At 40.2% G+C, this 14,993-nt stretch overlaps 1 protein-coding gene across 1 annotated transcript in view; it reads right to left on the reverse strand.

Annotated features, from left to right (window-relative positions):
* HEG1 (heart development protein with EGF like domains 1) overlaps nt 1-14,993 on the reverse strand; it is a 75,082-nt gene that overhangs the window by 18,187 nt on the left and 41,902 nt on the right. The window contains exons 10-15 of the mRNA XM_081302656.1: nt 14,097-14,200; nt 11,238-11,296; nt 10,825-10,985; nt 6,978-7,112; nt 1,395-1,437; nt 988-1,025 (exon numbers count right to left, since the gene is read on the reverse strand). Of these exons, the coding sequence (XP_081158782.1) occupies nt 988-1,025; nt 1,395-1,437; nt 6,978-7,112; nt 10,825-10,985; nt 11,238-11,296; nt 14,097-14,200 (540 nt within the window). The remainder of the gene's footprint in view (nt 1-987; nt 1,026-1,394; nt 1,438-6,977; nt 7,113-10,824; nt 10,986-11,237; nt 11,297-14,096; nt 14,201-14,993) is intronic.

A 14,993-nucleotide genomic window follows, 5' to 3' on the forward strand; every position in this document is an offset into this window, starting at 1 on the left:
AAGATAATTTAAATTTGTAATGTCTTGATACCTATAAGAAAATGTCAGTGAATGTGATTTTAAATGACTCATAAAAGAGCTGAATTAGGGCTGGGGTTCTAACTCAGAGTCAGAGTGCTTGCCTAGCACGTGTGAGGCACTGGGATCAATCCTTAGCACTACATAAAAATAAACAAATAAAGGAATGCTGTCTATACACAACTATCAAAAAATTAAAAAAAAAAAAGAACTGAATTAGGTGTGCAGTGCACCATGCTCCCAGTCCCTACCAGCATTCTCACTGCTCTGTGTTCCATTTTCTACTTCAAGATGCAGGCTTCAGCTTAAAGCAGATGACTCCCAAGGTAGCACTGACCCCCAGATGGCACTATACTGGAAGTCTCCAAACCACTCCCATGTTCTCCTCTGTCCATTCTCTCCTCCTTTCTGCAGCCCAAGGTACTCTTCTCAATCAAGCTGCTTTCCTGTCCCAAGACTCTTGCCAGATTACCAGTTACTGATTAGAGTCTAACTCTTCAGCCTGGTGATCAAACCCCAACAATTCTTTCTGCATTTCTGTATATATACTATAGCAATATCCACTTAAAAACTGTCCCCAGAATACCTTAAGGCCTATGGTTGCCTCTGTCAAGAATGTCCTTCTTCCCTCATATCTGCCATTCTTTCCAATCCTCCCTGCAATTCCATCCCCTCTAAGAAACACTCTGGGGGTCCTTGCATTCTCTTCTAGGCATGGTCTCTGCCTCCCGCCTCATGCCTGATTTATCACACTAACACTCCCATAGTTGGGGCTATTTAAGAATATTTATCTTCCCTCTCTGTCTTCAGCCCTTAGTGAGCACCAGGCAAGTCTTTCCCCATTCCATGCAGCACAGGTCCTAAGAAGATAATGGGTTTAAACTGAGGAAAACGGGACAAGACTGATACCCTATACACTGATACTAGTCCAGGATTGCCAAGTGCAATTCTCCACTTTTATATACTTACGGTTTCCACAGTTGAGACCCCCGAGGCCAAACGGGCAACTGGAAGTTCAAGAGAGAAAAAAAGAACAAGAATCAGTTTCAAATCTAAAAAGAAATAATGGAGGTAATTTACTAAAGTAATTTCTTAGGTTGTTTTGGGGTTTTTGTTTTTGCAATACTGTAGGGGACCTATGACCTCCCAAAGTACTCTATCACCTATTTTTTAAAATTCAAGAGTCTTGCTAAGTTGCCCAGACTGTCCTTCAAATTGCAATATTTCTGCCTCAGCTTCCTTAGTAGCTGGGATCACAGGTGTGTGTCACCATTATTAGTTAGAGTAGTTCTTTATTAGGATAGACTTTGTTTTAGAATAGTTTTTATAATAAGATTTGTAACAATTTCATCAGAAAAAAAGAACATGGACCCTACCTCATACAGGTTTCATTTTCAAGTCTATATCCATCCTCACATGCTGAAAGAGAAAAGGAAACCATGAATGTATTTATTTATCTCCCTTCCCCATCTTGAAGTCCACAAGCATATTCCAGAACCAGAGTCTGAAAATAGCTTTAAATTTTTATTTATTTATTTATTGCAGTTGCAGATGGACAGCATGCCTTTATTTTATTTGCTTAATTTTGTATGTGGTGCTAAGGATTGAATCCCGTGCCTCACCCACACTAGGCAAGTGCTCTGCCACTGAGTCTCAGCACCCAGCCCTTGCTTTACATTTTCTATAACCTGACCTAAACACTGCTGCCAGTTCACCTCTTGACATAATCAAGAAACTTTTGCTAATCTCTTTGTGGCTCTGTTTCCCATTTAATAGAAAGAAAATTATAAATAGTTACCTTATAGTTTCATGGACAAGGTACCAAGTGTTTCAGCATAGGCCTGGCACACAGTAATCACTATGTAAATGTTTATAGTTGTAATTATTATCCCCAAAATGCAATTTTTTAAGGAAGTTCTATATACATACAGATAAGGACTGTCTCTGGTGGAATTATCATTCCATATGCTCAAAGACAAATGTTTCACCTTCTTTGATGTAAATCAAATCTTCAACCAGATATTGCCTTATTAGCCCTCTTCCATAAGGAGATAGAAGCAGTGGATTACACTCTCTGGGTCACAGTTGTAATGGGCATCCAGGTTTTCATGAGAGTCTGCGAAGGGGATTCTGTTCATATCTAGATGTGTCCTAACTGGTACCCAAGAACATAACTTTGAACCCTCTGGCAATGCTACTTCCGGAACATGCTTTACTGAAAGGATAGAAGCCCAGTTCAGTTATTCCCTTGGATCAGTGGTTCCCAAATTTATATCATCACAGAATACTTTCAACATTACAATAACTCAACAGAACACCACAAGCTACAATGCATGCTTGAATGAAAGCAGACAATGAAAAATGGCCTCATAGACAAATTCCTTGAAACAAAGAATGATAAAAATTTAATTCATGATTAATGTACAATAGACACTGCATAAAAATGCACAGATAAAAAGGTACAGAGCTGCCAGTCGCCATCCCTGAACAGATAGCAGACATGCACTAATGGTGAGTTGTGAATGCAGCAGTGTGTGTGGCTGACAGTGAGATGAAGGAGGGAGGAGAACGTCCTGCAGGCTAGGTCTAAAGGTCTTTCACAGATTCCCTAGTATCCTCTATTCTAGAATTGTGCCTGATAGTGTTAACTGTGTAATATGTTTAATATTCTTTCTTCTTATACATTTACAATGTTAGAAGCTAAATCTATTTTACTGTTATAAACTATCTTTGAACATATTACTGGAGTTTCATGGAACACATTCTGGAAAACAGTGTTCTAAATTAATCTGTAACTTAAGATTGCAGATCACTAAAGAGCTGTGAACCTGGATTACACTGTTTGGGCCCCACAGAATCACTTTTCCTGAGATACTTACTCTCGTATTGAGGGACATATACATATGCACGCATGTGTGCATGTGCACACACACACACATACATATGTATTTAAATAAGAAACCGCTATAGGAAAGTCATATAGCATTTACTACAGGATGATGCAGACCATGTTGCCACAATACCACTCAGTAACCTCTTGCTGCGGATGCCCAGAGAAATTTCTCTCTGGCCCTACTGCCTAGAAAGATGGATATTTTCCCAGTTGTTCTCTGAATGACTGAGTTTTATTTTATGGATCCTAATTATTTTCTAAGTCATGTTCCTATTTTTACTTTAGTATTCAGGAAGCTCAGAACTTAAATGAGAGGCTTATTTTAGCAAACTTACAGGGCCTTATGGTTTATCTTTCTGCATATTCACTTTCCTTCTAGCCTCAACAAAGTATTTAATTTTCCCTTCAACCTAATTTATCTTTTTTAAGTATTTTAAAATTTTGTTTCATTATATGATTTTCCATTAAGTGTTTCAACTCCTTTATGCAACAAGGTAGAGTATAATCATCTTACAATCTGTTAAACCTTTGAGTTTTCTGCTGCCTTTACTAGAGTGGGGCCTTCTCTTTGGAACAAGCAAGTACTCTTGCACATCCCAGACTGACACAGAAAGCATCGTGCCCTAATGATCCTCTTCTCAATGCATCAATCTGCATCATGTTACATCAGAGATGTGAAAGTGAGGGAACCACCCAAGTGTGACCTATGGCTCACACTACAGGGCAGCTACACAAGGACTGCTCACTTCTTCTACTTCAGCAGTCTGTTGTATTCTGAACACCACTTCCTGGAAACGTTTTCACATCAAACCTACCTACCCAATCCTTGTCTGCTGGGTGGGAACTTTCTACTCTTTGGCTGTCATCCAGTCATGTATAAGGTCCATCTGTTGTCCTGACTGAGAGTTAATGGGTTAGGCTATCTTCATTTAGCTTCAGAAGTAGCCTAATTCCCTGAAGTAATGACATTTCTCCATTTCAAAAGGAGTCATTCAGTCATTCATCAAAGACTGAGTGCTATGCTACTGTGTGCTTGGTATGCTAGGGTCTTAGGGGAAACCTTGTCAGTAAGGCACTCCCATGTTCCTTAGGACTCAGTTTCTCATTGCATACACCCCAGAGGGACTCACAACAGAGCACTAAGATGAAAAGAATGTGATTAGAACTTGCATATGTGCTCAACTGGGCTTTTCCTATTGCTATGGCAAACAAGCAAATTCAAGCATTATGGACTTAAATAAATGGTGGGGTCTTAATAACTCTTTTGTTCCCTTGTTAGAACCTAAGTCAGGATGTTCCACTCTTTTCCTACCATGTTTGCTACCCTGTTGTCCATGTGCTTACTCAACAGACATTTGTTGAACCCTCCCACATACTAGGCCCTATTCTAGAATATGGTTCTGGTTTTCAAGGAACTTGTAATCTGGTCAGATGCAAATGGTTCCTTAGAATTTCCCATGCATGATGAAAGGAAGCTAAGAAACCTATAGGAGGGATATCTATTTTTTTATATACCTTTATTTTATTTATTTATTTTTATGTGGTGCTGAGGATCGAGTCCAGAGCCTCTCGCATGTGCTAGACAAGTGCTCTATTGCTGAGCCCCAGCCCTAGCCCCGGGTCATCTATTTTTAATTTTATATTTATTTTTAATTTTATATGTAGCTTTGAAAGACTAGTAAAGATGTTTTATGTGAGACATTAAGAAGTGTGCATGGTGCTTGGGATGTGGCTCAAGTGGTAGTGCGCTCGCCTGGCACGCGTAAGGCACTGGGTTTGATCCTCAGCACCACATAAAAATAAAATAAAGATATTGTGTCCACCTAAAACTAAAAAATAAACATAAAAAAAGAAGTGTGCATGTGTACATGTGCATACAACAGAGAACAATACAGAAACTTACTAATATACAGCCCGAATCTCAGTGATTAGAAAAAACATACACATACCCCTACCCTCCACTTACACAGACGACTGACCAGATCTGAGGCATCCGAAAGAGTTATCATTTAAAATATGCCTGTGCTCCGGCACTGATGGCCAGAAGATGTCACTGCTAATCTATCAGAACCTAGCTGACAGGAAGTTCTAATCCAAGAAGTTCTAGATTCATTCACCAGAGGCCTCATGGCCACAGGTACTGCTGAGAAGAGGCTTCACAGGGCCTTGGCAAGAGTCCAAAAGTTATTCAAGATTTCCTTATGTTGCTTCTCAGGTCATCACTTGGTAAACATAAGGTTGTTGGTGCCTGTACCATGACATTTGGTAAATCTCTAACAGCTCTGCTATTGCTAATGCTAGCCTGTGACACAATTATAAAATTGCTGACTTGGAAGCAAAGAAATATGGCTCAGGACAGCCAAAAGCAAGGGTAGCAGGCAAGATTGTTCTTGAAGCACCACTCACAGGGGCTATCTCCCCTACATGCCAAAGCTGCTGCCCACCTTGTATCCCTTCCTGCCATCTGCATACCCCAGCACACATGGACTTTAAGCTGGGCTTAACTCCCAATTTTTAAAAGGGGCAAGGCACATTCGCATTAAGCCAGATAAGAGGGAATTACAAAGCATTATCTCTTTGTAGCTAAGCAGCAGTCTGGCACAACACTGAGAAAGGTTGTGTCCCAGTCATGCGTCAAGACTGCTGTGTAACTCAGAGATGTGGCCTTCCTGTTCAAAACCTATCACAGGTCCTACCTGGAGAACTGACGATGTATACTTCGGAACTCTATCAAAACACAACAAGGACAGAGAGTCTGGAGCTCAGGAGGAGAGTACAGCCCCGAAATATATTTTCATATTCTTCTGATGGAACAAGTCCTCTAACAGGAAGTCCTGACAGAAATAAGGGGCATTTCACCTTGCCCCAGTATGTGATTTTTACTCAGATACCAATATATCTGTTACCATCAAGGTGCTGACTGAACAGGAAATCTGTGCCATCCACATTCTAATGGGAGGCAATACTTAGAACTACATGAAAAACTATCTTTCATACTGGCAGTTTTTCTAATGATCACAAATTAATATCAGTCTTTTATGTCAGGGTATACAGTGCTCTGGACATGAATTTATTTTATTTTAAAGTAATATTCTTAGATTATAGTCATTGAGCAGTTTTTATTCTAAACTGAATAAATTTAATCCTCACCTAAAAGGTTAGTAGAATTAGACTTTTGCTCTCAAACACTTCATGAAAACTTTAAAACTATAACTCATTAATTCAACAACAAGGGGCTGGGGTTGTGGCTCAGCGGTAGAATGCTCACCTAGTACATGCAAGGCCCTGGGTTTGATCCTCAGCACCACATAAAAATAAATAAAATAAAGGTATTGTGTCCAATTACAACTAAAAAATATTTTTTAAAAATTTAACAACAACTTGGGTAAAATACAAGAGGGAATGCTGATAGCTAAAAAATACCTCTATATACACTGCCTTCTTTAATTCCTAGAATATGTAAAGAAGCACCATTACACACATTTCATGGGAGAGGAAACTGAGGCTCAGAAAAATGAAGTGACTTATCCAAGATGAAACTCGAACAGTGAGGCCAAGTAGGGTGCTAACTCAGGTCTTTTGGGCCTTAGTTGAGTACACTGTCTACTGAGCCACAAATGTCCCTAAAAGACACAGACCTGACTCCATGCTTGTATTTCCACTTTAAGAGATCAGCAGGCAACTGATAAAAATTAGAACAATAATTTTTCTAACTACCTCTAAGTAGGAAAAAAATTTTTTAAGGCATTGCTATCACAGGCATTCCATTCTCTTTTCTTTTCTTTTGAATCAATTGACCAGACCAACATGCACCAGTGGGAAACAATGCTATTATTCCAAGGAGATAAAGTATTCAATCCAGCTATGAGCAAAATAACAAAAAACAGTCACCACCACCCCCCCCCACCCCCCCACCCCGTTAAGAGGAGTCACATCCAGAGCAGAGGGAAAGGGAAGGAAGGAGAAAGGGAGGGGGAGGGGGAGAGGGGAAGAGAGAGAGCGCTCCTATACTGGGCAGAGAAAAGCATCTTCTTGTCCCCAGAAACACCAGCAAACCTGTTGCTACCTCGGCAGGAGTGATCCATCTTGTTGAACTGAAAATAGCCTGACTTGCACTGGCATAGTGCAACACCATCCAGATCAGTACAGATGGAGGTCTCTTTGTCACATTCTGGACTCTTCCGTTTGCACAAGCTGCCCGCTAGAATGAGAAAAACAAGACAGTGAAACAAAACAAAACTTCAAACTGTAAGATGCATGAACTTGCTATTCACAGAATCTGAGAATTTCCCAAAGAGTCTCTATAGAGTAACATTCCTCTAGATGTTCACTCTGCAATGCCTTCTGCAGTTCCTTCCCTGTATCAGTCCCAGACCTATTTACTAAATGGTCACAAGTGTTCCCCACTGAGAACACCCACACTGAAAAACCAAACTGGAAAGAAATAGGGTGCTTCCCCTCTTCTGTCACCTATTGCAAATGTGATTCCACTGTGGTGTCCTTCATACTAAAAGACAGAGTGGGACAGTGGGAGGATTAGAATAAACCCAGAAATGTGACCATGCTCTTAGGTAGCTTAGAGACTTGGACCAAAAACAACTAGTGCTGGTCAGACCTGCCTCAAGTGTATCTCAGTTCTGTTTATCTGTATGACCTAGAAGGCCCCAGCACATTCCTCATGATAGAGTAGCTTGCTGCCCTGAAAGTAAATTAACCAACAGAGACCTACAAAGAGAGGCACAAACAAAACTCAGCTTGCCCAGGGCTAGAGCAGTTATGTTTGTCTGGCTGTTCCCTTCACTACAGCAATGGTTTCTTGGGCCTTATTCACTTCTGGGGTCTTTGGATCCTTGTGCAGAGAATGCTAGGTACATATATGCCAAAGGTGCCATCATTCCATTAGTCTCTTTGCTGAAAGAAGCAGGGGCAGGCAAGGAAGGAGCCCATCTTTCAGGCTGTTTCCATATTTATTCTAGGGCCTTATTCATTTCATGGATGACAAAGAATCATTTTATTACTATCAAAAGGCATTCACTATTGATTGGTCCATGGTCTTCTATGAGGCTGTATATAGCAGACACAATAAGGGTGCATTTTACCATCTAAGATAAGCCCAACAAAAAGGTCATGTGTAAATGGGGGTACAGAAGCAGTAAGACAAAAATATGAAACCAATTGGATAGTGAATAGTAACTTATCTATACCCATGTACAGGGCCAGGTAAGATAGATATGTGCTTTTGCTGTTGTTGGGAGGCAAGAGCAAGGTCAAATGGGAAGAGAGCTGCAATGGGAAGGACAATGTGTATAATATGCTGTGAGGAGTGTCTGCCAATTTTCCAGGTATATTCTCCCCTCCTCTACCTTAAAGAAGATCCCAACTTATTCAGAAACCAGATACCAGTTGTTAATTATAGCAAAACTGCCCCTTGGCCAGGCAGGTTCTAGAGATGGGAGTTGACACTAGGGCTCAAAAACCCACACAGGACATCCAGCATCTACCCATTTTGTAAATCTTAGGGCACACCCTAGATGCAGTGAGGTAAGTTTCAGACACAACTTTAGTTCTCATTGCTGAGTTTCCTGTCTTTATCAGTGGAAGTTGGCATGCTAAATCAGAACTCTGTTTGTAATGTGATGGAATTTCCTTTGTTTATTGTAAAATTTTTGCATTTAATGGAAAAAATTTTAAATGGAAAATCTCATCAGGCAAAGACTGCAAAACTGGTACCAATGAGGTACTAAACTTCAACAATCCACTACCTGAATTCTTTGGATACTTTGCCAATCCAATAGCCTTAATAAAAAGAAATATCTCCAGGTTAGACAGTTTTGTCCAGGCTGTAGTAGCCTTGTCTAGTAGCTAGCATGAATTGCCTGGCCTGATCAGATATTTTCTGGGAACCAATGTCATGCTTTCCTTCCATCCTGTCCACTGATCCAGTGCTGAAGCCATCATTCCCTGCACAGAAGCAGATTCATATGAAAGAGGGAAAGCAGTCTGCCTCTGCAATGGAGACTGCTTTCCTAAAAATTCTCAAAGATTCTATTATAAATCCATCCAACAGAACCACAAATAGTCTCATTTTCATTGAAAGCCTGGTGATGTGATTTTTCTTAATTCACAATTCCCATGGTCTTTCCTGGGTATAACATCCGCTAAACAGACAATGGACACTTAAAGTAAATCTACGACTGAGACATTTCATGGGGGATTTCCAAAGTCTCTAAATCTCTGGAGATCATGAGAACTGCATTTCTCTGAAAGGCAGGGAAATAGACATTTTGTGAATCAAAGGGTGAAAACCCTCTTTTCCAATGGGAATGTCCAGAATACACAGTGCTGCCCACATGCTGGAAACATCCAGATGTCAGAATCACACAGCTCCTGGTAGTCAAGTTCACCTCTCCTGCACTTTCCTGTTAGCAAGTGACCAAGTTGGGTTTGTTGGCAAAATCTGGAGAAGTCCTTGGAGGAAAAAAACAGGGAAGTGATCCCATTTCCAGACAATATGCATAACTGTCTTTGTTCTCAAATGGTGGGAAAGGAGAAATACAGAATGAGTGCCTCAGCAAGGAAGCAAGGACGACAGGCACCCTCCCATAAGCCATATCTAAGCAGTCTACAGAATGGGGGTCAGAGAGAAGGTGGGCTGCTGTGAACTCTTAGAAATTCAAATATCTGGCCACCTGATTTGCAAGACACAATGCATTTACTGGTGAAAAAATAATAACATGGTACAATGCTGACCACACATATAAGTTTCTCCATAAATATTTAGTGAAATGAAAGGGACTACCTCATTGGGAAGGAAAAATTGGTACCCTTGAATCTTTAGCAAGAGAAGCAAAAAAGAAAAACCAAAGTCCCAAATTTCCAGCACTAAATAATGGGGCATAAACTTTTCAACTAACTCCGTAGTTGGTAGTCCCTTTGACTCCAAAAAGTTTAGTCCTTTCCCCTACCCCAAATTAATAACTAACTAGCCCTTAAATAGGCCAACCTCCAGTGTTTATCCCAGAACAAAAGGATAACTATTCAGCTCCCAAGCTCCACAATACAGAGGCCTACATGGGAAAGCAGTTACAAAACCCTGACCCATTGGGAGTGTCCCAGATTGACCAGCAGATAGAGTGCCAAAATTTGATACCTTCAATTTATGTCCAACATCTGGATACCAGATGGGGAGATTTTGACTAGATTCTACATCCTTTGCCAGACTAAGCTGTGTGGTAAAATGAGCTAACCAGAGTCCACTTTGATCACTTATGATGTGCCAAGTGGGACTAGTCCCCTTGGCGAAGAAGCACTTTTTATTCCACACAGATTTCCCAACCCAGAGGTAAAACTCCCCCTTCAAGACCCAAATTTGCCTTCTGAACTTGTCTCTAAACTCTTTCTTCATTTGCCTTACCCTATATGCACTGCAGAAGCTTCTCATAAAACAGACAAAGCAAGAACAAGAAAAGGAAAACTCTCATCATTATTGGTACCATGGGGAGCATTTGGCCCTACATCCTACCAGTCTTGTTATATGTTTATAATTTATTAAAAAAAAAAACCCACACACCCATAGGTAATAATGCACATCCTTTTTTACTTTATAGTTATCATTATGAAGGTTTTGGGGTCACTGACAAGCACATATACTTCATGTGTGAGTTTCCTGTCTCCTCAGGGAACAAAAAGAGCTTTTCTTTGTAACATCAGTTTCTATGTTCCTTCTCCTCACACCCTAATACTGTACAGAAGAAATAGAAGGGGCCACATGCCAAAGACAGGTGCCCTCAAGGCTGTGTGCCCACAGGCTGTGTGCGAGTGTGCGCCTATTCGGGATTTGAACCCAGAATACCTTCAGGTCTGTGCCTGACTACATGGGCAGAGTCCTCTTAGAGGACCTCTACTTCTCTTACCTCTAAAGATCCGCCTCTGAGATCCCAAGAGCTGGCAAACCTCAGCAGAGGACCTGCAGGAGTTGACACATTTCTGGATCCCGTCAGCCAAGTCAAACAGCGTCACATTGGAAGTCAGGGAAAAGGTGGTTTGCAATGAGATCACCACTGCACTGGATTCCCTGTGGGCACAGTTTTTGAGTCTTTAATTGACCCAAAATGACCTAAAATTATATGTGGGCCCCAGGGCTTTTGGAAAGTAGGTATCATAGCCATTTTCCAGTGAGGGAACAGGAGAACATAAAGTCCCATTTGTCTTGGGTCACCCAGGGGCTTGGTCAAAATAGAGTCAAGTTTTGTTGCCATCACCCATCTTATAACAGCCTCCCTTTTCCACAGACTAGATCATAAGCAAATATAATTCAGTTTCTTACCTAGATGCATGAACTGTGGATCGGATATAACCAGGTAACGTTGAAAAACACACATTTAACTGCAAAGAAGAACAGTTTGTCATTAACTGTTATTTAGACAAAAGCTTTGGACCAAGAACCAATTTCCTATTTTCAGGATAAAATAGGCATTTTCCAGCCATCAAGTGATCAGCAGGCAGCTTTACACAGAAATGGTGTCCTTTATTTGTTCCCCTCTTAAATGCTTTTCTGTTGTTCCCCAAATACAAAGGGAGAGAGGCAAATAGTAAATCAGTAGGGAAATCTTGGCAGGAAATGATGTTCAGAACAGCACCCTTGGATGCAAAACATCTTCAAAGGAGCAGATTTCTTCTAACACCCAAGGTTTCAAAAAACTTAGAGGCAACTGTTTATTTGGACTCTGCATAGTGAACAGGCTCCTTTCAGCTTCCCCAGGTCTGATGGGTCTCCTAATATACAATGAGTTGATCTAACTCAAAGATAGGTCTTCTTCAAAAAGGCTCTCCATGGAAATTACATTATGTGGGTCAAGAGCTCTTTTGCTGAGAGCAAATTAAGAGCCACTCTCCCTGTGTTTGCCTTGTGCCCTCAGAGCACAGAAAATATCTCTACACCATAAAGTATCAGTATCGTGTATATTTCCTTGCTGCCCTCTATATTAGGGGCTATAGATTCCTTTTATGGAGCAGAGGGTCTCAATATCTTGCTCTATGTGTAGCCATCAGTCTTCAAGCCAGTGTCTCAGAGCCATCTCACTGGTTAGATGATGGACTCAAGGGGCTGGGGTTGTGGCTCAGTGGTAGAGCACTTGCCTAGCATGCGTGAGGCACTGGGTTCAATCCCCAACACCACATAAAAATAAACAAATAAAATAAAGGTATTGCGTCCATCTACAAGTAAAAAAAAAAAATTTTAAAAAAAGAAGATGGAGTCAAGTTTGGAGTATTATCAAATGACTTTTGGCTTTGCTTGACATTTCTTTATATGGTCTTATAGCAATGATTTGTTATTTCTGTTTTATTATTAATTTTTCTCCCAGGTATTATTTGACAGAATGGCACCTTAGCAAAGACCAAACAAGTGGCTTCCCCAGCTGCTATTTAATTCTTCACTGTTTCTTGGGGACAGGTGTGTCACATCACTAATAAATTACACTATAATGCTGGGCAGATAAGTCATTGAGTTCTGTGTAATGTAAAGAACCACACTCCTACACAGGGTTCTAAACCCCTGTACTGCCTTAGAAGGAAATATCTACCTATAGCACAATCAGGAGGCAGCAGTGATGGAGTGACAAGGTATAGGGTTAGCAGACATAAAATCAGGCTGTGTAGCAAAGGCCATGCCTTTGCAAGATAATTTCTAAGCCCTTGGACTGTACTGTCTACTATAAATGTCTCTGGAGAGTGATACTGGCTAAATAGTATTGTTATATTGTGCGCAAGTATAAATATGTGACAACAAATCCCACTATTATGGACAACTATAATGTATCAACTTAAAAAGGAAGAAAAAATATAAAAATGTTTTTGTTTACCTGGGGGTCCTTGGGCCATATCAAGGAATGTAACACTATGATATATGATGAGGGCTTTAGGTGACATGGTATTAGCTAAGCCTCTAGAGGTGCCAGAGACTGAGGTCAGCCCAAATAAAGGCTTCAGATACCTAGGCTCAGGTGAGCTTCCTGATTGACAATATACTGCCCATGACTCCATAGGGACAGGACAACTAGAAATAGCATCTGGAGCCCTCATGGACTCTGCCCCATGACTGTTTTTAATCTGCAATCCTTCACTGCAATCTTTACCACAACAGTGAGGATAATAGCTTCTAGTAAATTACTGAAATTAAAGGTGGTCTTAGGGATTCCTGAACTTGCAATTGCTCTCAGTAGTGAGATTAGCTCATGAACTGTTCCCCAAATTTATACCTATTCTGTGTGAACTCAGGCAATGTCATTAACTTCCAGAGCCTCCCAGTTTTCTATCTTCAAAGGTTTTGACAATACCTCTAAAAAGAATAAAATATCTGGCATATTTTATCTACTCCTGTTATGGAGTAGATGCTCAATAGATAAGATATGGAATTGGAATCTTATTTTACACAAATAAAATCCACAGTCCTATAGATACATAATTCTTAGCTAATATACTATCTCTCACCCATGGAGAACAAGTACAAATGAAACTAGATATCAATTAATTTCTAACCTATTATAATGGCAAATTTCAATTTTCTGAACAGCAGATCTTTGACTTGTGTAGGAGTTGAAAACTAAACATATTGTGAGTTTCATTTTCATCTCTTCTTTCTTCTTCATTTTTTCCTTATAAAAAGCAGGCAAAGAGGGAAAGAAGCAGAATCAAAGATCCCTAAATATCTATATAGTGAATTTTCAAGCCTTAGATAACCAGGATTAATAGGTCTTTGGCATTCCCTTGAGTAGAAAAAGTGTCATTATCCAAAAACTCTCAAACATAGGAGGAAAGTCATACCATATGTAAATAGCAGATAAGGCACAAGGATTTTCTGGGTTTTTGCTCTTCACCAACAGCCCTCTGGTGCATGTCACTTCTGTCTATGACTAATTTTGCACATGGAAAAAAAAAACACTATGGCAGATAAGGACTGCACATGAAGATGCATTTTAAAAAACACTTCTACCAGGCATCACTAGTTCTCAACACCTCTTTTCTGTTTCTAAGAGGCTTTCTGCTTTACCATGAAGTTTCCCTTCCCAATATAAAAGAAGAGGCCCGGGAGAAATACAGGTGACTCCAGGAGTCCCCAATTCTCAATGAAATATGTTGGAGGAAACAAAGGATTCACAATGAATAGTCCTTTCAAGAAACTTACTGTTTTGGTGATCTCATTTTCAACTTCATGTAGGTCTGAATGTTTTTCCATGGTAGTATTAAGAAATGTTTTCTTTAATTTAAACTCTGTCACGAAGGTTCTAACTGCAAATGAAAATGTTACCTATTAGACCACATAACAGATCAATCTATGTAAGGCCTTGTGTTTGTAAATCTCTAAGGTAACCACCTTTATACCATCCTCACCCCAGGACAATCTGTGTGCATTTCTTTCTCTGTCAGGATGGAAACTACCCTTGCCTCTAGTTCCTCTCTAGCAAAGTGAACATCTACTGGGCTGAGCTGAAGGCTTAGACCAAGTAAACCTTTAAGTGGGTGACTGTAAGGAGCCTTTTACACATGTACACAAGTGCTGCTGAGAGAAGGAACCTTCTTAATATTCCTCTGATGGCTTCTCACATAATATATGCTCAATAAAGCTGTGACCAAGAAAAATAAGCTGGTCTAAACAACATAATCATAGAAGGGAGGGAAAGAAGTATGGTACTAGACCCTAAAATTGTTCTTCAAGCCTCATAAGATGAGATCAAGGAAAGTTCTTGTTCTCCAAGCTCTTTAACCAATTTAACTTCAATTGACTTCAAGGGGGTACTTTGGTTTCTTCTCATTAAAGCCACTCTCATCCAACCCCCATTCTTCTTGTTCAGAGGAAATGTCTGTCTTATCATTGATAAAAGAGGTTTCCAGAAGTCAGGTAACTTCCAAAGAAAGATCATCCAGCTCCCAAGGGCCAAAATTAGCATCATATTCATGTGTGTTCATCTTCATAGTTCTTCTTTCCCCACTATATCCTCTGCACCCTCAGGCATCTGATATTCTAAGGACAACCAAGAAGCTATAGAGCAGGGGGCCAAATATTTGTAGTAGGCATGTATTC

The sequence above is a fragment of the Spermophilus citellus genome (genome assembly GCF_964194105.1).
Source record: "Spermophilus citellus genome assembly, chromosome: 7".
Lineage (NCBI taxonomy): Eukaryota > Metazoa > Chordata > Mammalia > Rodentia > Sciuridae > Spermophilus > Spermophilus citellus.